Source organism: Sander vitreus, chromosome 5 (genome assembly GCF_031162955.1).
Source record: "Sander vitreus isolate 19-12246 chromosome 5, sanVit1, whole genome shotgun sequence".
Classification (NCBI taxonomy): Eukaryota; Metazoa; Chordata; class Actinopteri; order Perciformes; family Percidae; genus Sander; species Sander vitreus.
The window spans coordinates 28270022-28280947 of NC_135859.1; the positions used below are offsets into that span (position 1 = coordinate 28270022).

A 10926-nucleotide genomic window follows, 5' to 3' on the forward strand; every position below is an offset into this window, starting at 1 on the left:
TCTCCCACCTAAACATTGTTTATCTCTTTTTAAACCTGACAGTCGTGTACAGCCAGCAGCAGCTTGACAGCTTAATTCCATGTTGTCTCACGAGACCGCCTCCGTGGATCAGAGGCCGGAGTGACACACTCAACCTTGCACCACTATGTTTGGGGACGCCTGTTCCTCTCGCTGCTCTGTGCTTTACATGAATATAGCATCCGTCACGCCTCGTCACCTCTGAGGGGTGCTACCCATTAGCTACCATCACCATCACAGAACCTGAAGCTGGAACTGGCCTGGCTGCTTTGCATGCTGGGTCGCCCGACCAACCGCCTGAGCAGGTGGTGATTTGCACAAGGTGAGAGAAAAAAGATGAAAGAGTAGCTCTCAGCCAAAGTTCAAAAAGAGAACTGCAAAGAGAGGGGAACGACACACAGAGAGAAGTACTTTGATAAAACAAATGAAGGCCTTTGAACACGACAGGACGCGAATCACAGTGCAACGATAATAAGCATGATTGTGTTTATAATAACTAGGTCTGTTTCTCCGTCTTAGTGGTTGGTGGTTTTGTGGGCGGTCCAATCCCTCGGCATGGAAGAACAAGGGCGTTGCCTGCAACCTGACCGTCGCAGGGCACCACCCGGAGGTCAATAGGAAGTAAATGGGTAGCAGTTTGACACAGAAAGACACAATTCTGATCTACAGCTTTTTTTTCTCTTCATCTGTTGCCAACTGTGAGCCAGATTTAACTTACTTCCGGCCAAGTAAATGAGGGAATTATTCAAAACTTTGGCCTGTCCTCAAAAGTCAAGACACGCTGAGTGTCATGAGTGTTGGAATATTTAAAAAGGAAAATGCTCTGCTCTATTTTCTTCCTATTCAGCTTTTCTACTCTCTATGTCTGGTTTCTCAATGAGTGCAACTCTCTCTAGTCTCCTCATCTATAGGAGACAGGTAGCTAGGTAGCTACTGTGAGCGGATGTTACTGGCACTGCAGCACTAGACCTGGAGGCATGTATAATCATCTTTGGCTTAGTTTATAATCTACCTCATTGCCAATACAGTACTATACAAATGTACAACAATATTGGGTGATGATCAGAGGAAGAGCCTCTTCCTAGCCTGTTATCACTCGTCCATGTGAACCTGGTAGCGTCATTTTTCAGAGTTTACTTTGAAGTTTACTTTCAGTCACTCAGCAAGGAGAGCTAATAGCAAAGTGGAATTCCAGCATCTCTCCACTATGACTCCACAGCCTGGTCTGTTGTCGGTCACCTTGCAGTCACAGTGTCAGTTGAAGGCGGTATGCGTAGTTGGTTTTTGTTGGTGTGTTTTGTCATCTCGCTAAACCTCTTGTGGCATTCCATTGAAGATTCATGAGGGCTCCATATGGGCTGGTGTGGAGCTGATTATGCATGGACACAGCACAAAGAGGAGACAGGCTGACTGGATTTGCTGTGAAAACAACCAGGATATGCTGACCTGAACCTGCATGCAACCTACAGGACATTTAAAAGGAGTATAAGCAGGGCGGCCTCTAGCTCACCCAGTAAGAGCGTTCACCCCATGTTGGCTGAGTCCTGCAGCGGTGCGGGTTCAAATCCAACATGCTGCATGTCGTCCCACATCTCTCTCCCCTTTTCCAGTCTATCCACTGTCGTCACTGTATATTAAAAGGAAAAGCCCCCAAAATGTAATTTAAAAAAAAAAATCTTTATGTAGTAAGTTTTACAGAGGGTACATAGGTTTTTAGGGAGATTAGCCCATTTGTCAGCCTACTCATGATTCCAATGAGTGATGTGAAAATAGGCAGTAAAAGCAACCATGTGCCCCGGTAGATTGTTCTGTCCTGTGATTGATGCAGACACTTTCGCATGCCCTTGAGTGAAAGTCAAAGGACTCACATTATCTCAAAAGTCTAATCTAAAAAATTGATGTTTCCTCCCTTACCTTACTCTATTTAGAAATACATTCCTCTACAGGACACCTGAAAAAGAAAACCATTATCAAATGTTTAACTGTCTAACACTATGAAATTACCAAAATGTCAGCCTTGTAAATAGTCACTAGCCATGCTTCCATTAAATTGTCAATTGAATTTTATGCAAACTTTTGAAATGTCGCAATAGAAGTGAGAATTAGATGCGTTTCCATCAACTGGTTAGGAGTAAATAAACTAGGCTACAGCTTAGTTTGGTCAGAAGTTGGCGCTTTAGGCTATGCATGGCTGTTATCAGCCAGGAAACAGAGAAGAAGAAGTAGAGGTTGCTAACTGGAAGAAAAAAAAATAAGTTGCCATGGCCATCTAGCCCATCTACAAAAGCTTTTTCTATTGTGATATTTTAAAGTGCACATAAAAATAGGTGAGTCTACTGTCACTTAACACAGTGTATGCAAAAGTGAGAATGATCTAGTCATATCTAGTTATCAGTTTGCCTATTTACACACCCATCAGAAACAGAGCAACATTGTCATTCATTTGGAGTCTTGTTTATCACCATCTGACAAATGTGAGCCCAATATTCACTCTTCTTTTAGCTCTGGCGATCTACACCAACTCCTGAGGGAAATATTTGTCTCTTAAGCAGCTAAACGCTCCACTGTGTTCACCACCACCAGCTACAGTAGTTGCTAACTTTGTCTGCTGTTAGTTGCTGAGCTTTCTTAACAGCTGCCTGAAACAAAACAATTAAGTTGCGTGCCATAAAAACCAAAACATCTGCTGAAAGACACTAAACGGAACGTAGAGCTGAGGGGAACTGCAAATCGAGTGCTAATTCTCAGTGACTTCATTACTACGAGCGATCCCTTCCACATCACATGTAACCATTTAATGTAAAATATTGAAGAGCAGCTTATCGTAAGGTTCACTTACTGCTCTTTTTCTTGAGTTCTTTAACACATCTCAGTGTCTTCATCAGCAGATCAATCTGCATGCTTAATATATGAATGCTTTCAAAAATTGTTGATTTTGCAAAAATGTCTTCACTATGGACGTCTAAAACTTCCCCTGGTTTCTACAAAAGGTCACATCATAAATCATGTACATAGGTACTTGTGTGTAGCTCAGCACACACACACACACAGTACCGTACAGTACACCAATCTACACTAGTGGTTTGTCTGAACTTGTGTCTGCAGCTCAGAAGCTCACCAGGGGAGGAGAGGTTTCCATCTCCATCTCTGAACCGGAAAAGCGGTAGGGACCACAAGGCCCACATCTGAGACCCAGACCCCATCTTCCCATAATGCCCTCTGACACTCCCAACACTGAGCACAGAGGGTTTACCCGCACACCGAAAGCCCTTATGTTAAACTCTTTAAGAACCCGCTGTCTCTCCTCAAACCAACGCTCCATTGCGATCACCTCTGCCAACACAAGCTCGTGTTTCCTCAGATCGCGGCTGAGGATGGTCTGTTATTATCTTCTGAGTCAGACCATTCAAAGTGTCACACACACACACACACACACACACAAACATCCCTCTGTCTCAGGGGTTAGAAACTGCACTGTATGGACTGCGTTTACAAGTTGAGAGAGGATTAAGTCGAGACAGATATAGTGATTGGTTGTATAAGGGAGAGTTGTGGATTGGGCAAAGACAGACAGACAGTGGCTGTGTGTGTGTGTGTGTGTGTGTGTGTGTGTGTGTGTGTGTGTGTGTGTGTGTGTGTGTGTGTGTGTGTGTGTGTGTGTGTGTGTGTGCATGTGTGTTGGAGGAGTATCAGATAGAGGTTGTGAGACCTCTTGGTTTTGACACTTGACGTGGCCCCTTTAAAATCGAACGCTGGAACGTTGGAAGTTTATAGAGGCTCCAGATGGCAACAGCTGCCTCACATTTGAACTCACACTCAAACACACACACATGTAGTGCTGAAATTATTAGCTGATTAATGGATTCCTCGAGTGACAGAAAATTTATCAGCTATTTTAAAAGTGAGACGTTTTCTTTGTTTTATATCATTTTACATTGACTGTCTTTGGGGTTTTTTGAGAACACAAACCATTTGAAGATGTTCCCCTGGGCTCTGGCCAGCTGTGATGATCATTCTACACTATTTTTAGACGTATTAATTGATTTGTTTAAAGAAATAACAGAATCAAGTTTGAACCATAATTCTTAATTCAACATGGACAAGAAGTCTGTAAAGTGGAAATTTTAACATCTAAAATTCCATGACAACTGGGCAATCTCCAACTGCTGACCAAGTTGGTCATGTGATATGATCAAATGCTTCAAAAGACCTTCTGAAGGGACAATGTGGTGGAATTGTTCTCTCAAGTGCGGAACCAGCCCTACACACGTAGGCAGGTACAGAAGCAGAAATATGCGCACAAAAATACACAATAATCCTGGACTTGCATACATGGAAATGTTGACAAGACAGGTGAGTATATATATACACACACACACACACACACACACACACAGTAAATGCGCTCTGACTTGATGTTAAGCCAAACATCTGAAAATAACACAACCCATGTACTGTAGACTCCTATCAATCACACGTCAACCTAGTGAACACAGGCGCTGCACGACTGTTGCCGGTATCAAAAACTACAATATAAACCTCTGCCTGAGCTACTCTTGAGGAGTTCGTGCCATGTTTTAAACCACGCTCCCGCCAACTTGCCAACTATACCACACAGCGACTCCCAGTTCCGTCTGCGGCCGGGAGCGGTGATTCTGACAGAGTCCAAGCCAACATCATGCCCTGCTGGACAGCGATCAGACACGGAGCAGGATAGAGAGCGGGTTGCCAGATAAAACAGAGGGTTGCCAGTTTGTGCAGCAGCTTATATGCATGTTAGGCTACAAAGAAGAAATCACAACACATGCTGTCATTCATCCCCCCATCACTCTGTTTGGTGCATGCAATGCTTCGAGGAAGAAAGAAGAGTGCCAGTGTTAAATGAGAGTAAAAATCTCCAGTTGGGTCTGGAATAATCAAGCTGATTTACCTTTGGAAAGTTAGTTTTGGTAAGATACCTAGCTGCACAGAGCGCAGCCTTTGCAGATCTTCCCACTGTGGTCTTACAAGTCATTTCATGCATGTCTAGTTCAGTAGTGAGAGACTTGGCAAAGACTGCAGATGAAAAGAAAGCCTATAAGGCACCTCTCACCTCCTCCGATCAGTCCAGGATTCAGGTTCAGTTGGTCGAGCACAGCCTGATATTAACCTGATGTTTTCTTCATCTGGCCCTATTTCTGACAGCTCTGTCTTCTGTGATCACATAATGAGAGCACATTCCATATTGCCAAAATGTCACAGCTTGCCCTTTTCAAGCCTCAGCGCGATACAACCAAAGCTAACTGTTTTCCTTTAAAGGTAATAGAAAGAAAGTCCAGCGAAACACAGGTTGTGACTCTACTTGTTTTCATGTTGCTGTTATTCATGACAAAAGTGGGACCAGATAGATCAATTGTTGCTGACCTTTTTGCCTTGTGAACCTCTAAATCAAAGCAATGCCTTCTTACAATCCCTTGTTGCAGGTTGCATATGTCTATGAGCAGTTCAACAATTGAAATATTACTGCAGAGCAAGATTAGCTGCTTCCCATGGTTTCAAGCCTTTTTGCTTAGCTAAGCTAACCAGCTGCTGGCTGTAGTTTAACACAGGCATGAGGGTGGTATTGAACTTCTATCTAACTTCTAACTTTCAGCAAGAAAGTGTATTTCCAAAAATGTCAAACTGTTCCTTTAATCATCCCTGAATCCTAGGTGAGGGAGAAACATTGTAGGTAATCCTCACATGTACCAACAGTTTGTACACTCTTCCACTGAATTTAAAAAAAGATCACTCTAAAGGGGAGCTGCCTTACTCTAACGACAACACTTCACAGCTTCATAAAAACCTGCCTACACCTCAACAAGATGATGCATCATTTACATAAACAAAAGACATACATATAGGTGCACTGTGAGAATCTCACCACCACTTTCACCACTGGCCCACATTGTCAACCTGCCAGTGAGGCCGGTCATGGACAACAGGAACATCAAGAACAAAATAATTCCACGCTGATTAACCAGCTCGAGCTTGTTCACGACAACAACACCATCAGCTATTATCGGCTTACAGAGCAACTCAATTACGCCTTAGCCTGACAGCTCTGACAGGATTCAGCTTCCACTTGTGTGTACATTTGTGTGAAGGGCCTAAGCAGCTGCCAAGTGAGCAATGGCAGGCAATAGTCAGACAAAACAGCATGTGGGAGTCTGGATGAGTTTCTTTATAACGCCACTGAGTTCAGGTGGAAGAGGAATCATATCCATTAAAGATAAGAGTCTGTGGTTAACTAATGCTCTATACTGGGAGCATGAAGTGTGCTGTATAAAAAATACAGTAGGTTGCATAAAGGCACTTAGCTGCTTCAGCTACAACCAACAGTCTTTGTATGTGTGTGTGTGTGTGTTTACATCTCTTCGTGTGTGTGTGTGTGTGTGTGTGTGTGTGTGTGTGTGTGCATATCACTCATCGCATTATATTATCCCTCAGTGCAAGATAAAAAACACTTTTGCTCATAACACACGTCTGCTTGGTGCCATGCCGCAGTCTACCAGGACAGTGCAAGCACTCCAGTATAATTGTTTTAGACACTAGTCACAAAAGCAACAGTGGCTGGCTTTCTGCAGAGCATTAATAAGATGCTGCATGACCTAGCTTTAGCAGTGAAAGGCAAATTCAGCTGTGTTTAAGAATTCATATTTGCACAGATTTTACTTCTTAACAACATCACAGACACGCCCTGGATTCTTCTGATAGAGTTCACATTCATAACGTTTATCTGAATGATGTTAAACCACAACAATAAGACAGGACGTATTTCAACCACTCCAACCAAGCCAAGAGTTATTCTGCAGCCCTGCTTGTTTCAGTGTGTCCCCTTTCCCTTAACCTGCCTTGTCTGTTTCCCTCTGAGGTTCCTACATTTACCAGAATGCCTTTCACCAATCTCCAGAGCATGAACTTTTTGCATCAACCCTAAACTTAATCTCCTCTGATTGGATTTCTCCTGTTAAACATGAGCATAAAACTGTATGCCTGGAAAGAAGCTCTTATTCTTTGATTCCGAGGGCCTGACACTAAAACATCTGATGTTTCCATTTACATTTAGCATAAAATGTGAGCAGTTGTCTGCTTTTGAACTCTGTAGTAGCTCCAGACATTTAGCAAATAATCTGTGGTTGTAAGAAAAAAAAGATAACTTACTAAGGGCAGAAGGATTTTAGGGTTTTTCCTTTACTTGTTGTTAAATTTCACATTTAGTTTGGCCTCCACAGTCCAAACATATTAGTGGAAAACAGAGCAAAGAGAGCATCAAAGAGTCTTTGCACAAGAGACTGACGTAGACATATGAAATTATTGTTTTACTGTACAGTAAATATGGCACAGCTGACTTAAACTAAACATAAACTTGGCCTTTTTTTCTCCCCAATGTTATGAGGGGGAATACCATTGCTTTAAATACTTTGTTAATACATAGGTACACATGGGAGTACTTACGCACTAGCCCAGATGGCGGACCCTCTAATTTGAAATCCAAGGGTATAATTAAGAGACAAAAAAATTAAAAAGGAAAGCATGAGGATTTGCTGCTTCGACATGAAACGCGGCACAAATTACAGCAAGGAGAAGCTCGGTTTGTGTGGTCATCGTTATTAGATATTCACATTACAACAAAATATTCAGCTTTGCGTGGGGATCCGGCTGTGACTTTGGAGTGCTGCAGATAGACGCACGCGTGTCCCTGCGTTTTAATCCGAACGTGATGGTGAATATAATAATAATAATAATAATAATAATAATAATAATAATAAGTGGATGATATCAGATGACTGAGCTGAGAGACTGATATGGTTCAATTAAAGACACAATAGCCAATAATGCAGTGCAGCCAACAGTAATATTACGATGGAGGTTTAAAACATCATAAAGATGTTCCCTGCCATAACCGTTAAAAATGTGGCCAATCAAAAGAACTTCAATTTAATGAATCAGCCACATGTAGCGGATGCGGAAAAGGTAAACACATCAGGACTATGGGCGCAGAATGTGATGGAGAGTGGAGTGCGTAAAAGCTGCTGGTTAGGGTTATAACAAGCCCATAGTTTCCCTGATTTAATCGAAACGTAACTTTCAGAACACAACAACATCGGTTCCAGATGATGCCTAAGCTTTTTCCAGATTTACATGGACCCCTGTTTGGTCAGATTTTGTCACGGGGACACACACGACGTGTCTGGGGACACCTTTGGATACGGTTTGTTGGACCACAAGTGTTTACCCTGTAGGTGTGGAGGTAACACTGAAACTGAAAACTGCTAACTCTCTTGTCCTCAAACGAATCAAATAACAACAAAACATGTCTCATTTTTTGCTTGGGTCGCCCTCTGTGAACACCCCAAATAAATAAAGACAGCATGCAGTTTGGGAAACAGTGTCGTAGTGGGATTTGGACCAAGACGATGAACTATGAATGAAGTTACCGCGACTGCAATCTGTGGCATTGTTCGATACCAAATAGGAAAACATCATAAAAGCATTCAAATCGACGCATTTCTGGTTTGTGGTGATTCATTTCGGATAGAATAATAACCACCCGTCCGGTGCGCAAAAGTGCAACTTTGGAGACGCTTCCGACAACGCAGATAGGCTATTTATCGGAATGCATCCTCAGAAAAGGCGAGTAGAAAAGTTTCACTTACCAGTGTCGAAAACACTAAAAGCCGCAGAAGAAATAACCCCAGCGAGAAGAATAGCAGAGGTGACTGTCCAGGAATCCATCGTGTGATTAAAGAGTCTGAACTGGCTCTCAGGTGAAGTGCAGCCAGACGGACAGATGCGCAGACCAGCGGGCTGGTGGACTGACTGTTTGACTGACTGACTGACTGACTGGCAGACTCTCTGGGTCTGTGCAGGAGTCGCTCTTTGGCCGGCGTTAAAAGTCCCTGAACTTCAAGGCAGGTCCTACAGCTTCTACTACGCTGACACCACAAAGACGGCAACAGATAGTAGAAAGAGGGATCCTATTTCCAACCCATGTGACAGGAAATAGGGGCAATAGATTCAACCTGCAGCGCTGGGGAAGCAGCAGAAAGGAAAGGGGAGGAGAGAGAGAGAGAGAGAGAGAGAGAGAGAGAGAGAGAGAGAGAGAGAGAGAGAGAGAGAGAGAGAGAGAGAGAGAGAGAGAGAGAGAGAGAGAGAGAGAGAGAGAGGCAGAGAGAGGGGGTGACGGTGCAGGGGTTGGAGGGTGGACTTAGTGGTGCAATGAACAGCAGGTTAGTAAAGTATAAACTAATTTTCCCTCTGAAGACTGTATTTAAAGCATCTTCCACAGTGATAACCTGATAATATGTCTAATAGCACAGCAAAACTAAAAAAATAAACTATTCCAGATGGTAACTTTAAGCACCATACGGCCATCATGCATTCACTGTTAGGTCCCTATAGTAATATTATAGGCATAGAAGTAATGCCACAGGAGATCAGCACTACCATAAAGTATGACAATTCACTGTAAACGTGTTATACAGTAGGCTACCAGAGACGCACAATAAGTCCCTTTCTGGAATATTATGGGAGTACTGTCTTGGTTTTTATGTTGGGGTCTAAATCTAATTGGGGTTTATGACATTTGGAAACCCCTGGGCTACAACATACTCAATCCTAAACTGCACACAAAGGCAAGTCAAAGGACTTCAGCAATATGTCATTTTAATAGCTATTATGGAAGTGGAGGACAGTGAGTGAGAAGGGTTTGCACATGATCCTGGTAGAGCAGTGGTTACAGTAGGTAGCCCTGTGGCTTAATACAGTGGAGATTAATTAAGACGTGGATGATGCTGGGGAATAACGTATGTAGGCTATTTCTTCGAGAAGAAATTCAAATCTTTGTTCCTGCAGCTGGAGTTGTGATAAAAGCAACATGTGATCACAAAATGGCCTTTGTCTATGTTTCCAATATGTTTTTGTCTATGTGTTAATATTTAATAAATAGAACTAAGTCCCATGGGCACAATTTGGGGAATCAAAGTCTTCTTTCTTGGTGTGATATTTAGTTGTTGATGTTATTTATTAGATCATTCTAATCCACAGAAATGGGTGAAATGTTTTATTTCCAAACTGAGTCACAAACTAAAACTAAGCAGAATATGTTCAAATTTCAGGTATTCATTTTAAAGCTGGTGAAATGTTGGCATAAATATTCTTCCCAAAGGGAACTCACGTTTGTGTGTGTGTGTGTGTGTGTGTGTGTGTGTGTGTGTGTGTGTGTGTGCGTGCGTGTGTGTGCGTGCTTCTCACCTCTTTGCCATTTCAGACGGGCATTTTAAGTGTGAAACAGCGCCCTCGTGTGTTTCACTGCAAGCATCGTGCGGCACTGTGAAGAAGTGTCCAGCCAAACACAGCCAGTTAGCCTAAAAATAGAAAATCCAGTATGAGCTCACCACTCTTGAAGAAAAGAGGCCTAACATTTATTTTGCCAAAACCGACGGGGTTGAGATGGGCTGCACTGGGAAAGTATTCTCGCATGACGTGTGCCCTTTTGAGAAATGTAACTGTGTGGCCTAGAGATACTGGCTGGTAAAAACATTTTTGAAACAGCATGACAGCTGTTTTTCAGTCTGAAGTAACTATCTGACATTATATGCATTACATATCCTGTCAGTGGTGGAAAATAACTAGTGCAAATAAAAACTAAGTGAATTGGATTGGATTTCTCTGCATTTTTGCACAATTTAGTCAGACAATATGGTCTGATATTCTTACACCTGCCTGAAATAGTAATATAAAAACAATTGCATGTTTTGGCGTATTTATGCTTGAACAAGTCAGAGTCAGGTTGGAAAAAGAAAGTGACATTTATACATTCCAGGAGGAATTTCTGGCCATTTCCCCATACAAAACTGTTAAATTATATTAATATTTCAGGAGATT

General features: G+C 42.4%; 1 protein-coding gene across 2 annotated transcripts in view; it reads right to left on the bottom strand.

The window, feature by feature from the left end:
- kremen1 (kringle containing transmembrane protein 1) overlaps positions 1-9064 on the bottom strand; it is a 62317-nt gene extending 53253 nt beyond the window's left edge. For both annotated transcript variants that reach the window (XM_078251356.1, XM_078251355.1), the window contains exon 1: positions 8697-9064. In XM_078251356.1, coding sequence (XP_078107482.1) covers positions 8697-8775 — 79 coding nt within the window. In that variant the 5' untranslated portion in view covers positions 8776-9064. The remainder of the gene's footprint in view (positions 1-8696) is intronic.
- Between the last annotated feature and the right edge of the window lie 1862 nt (positions 9065-10926).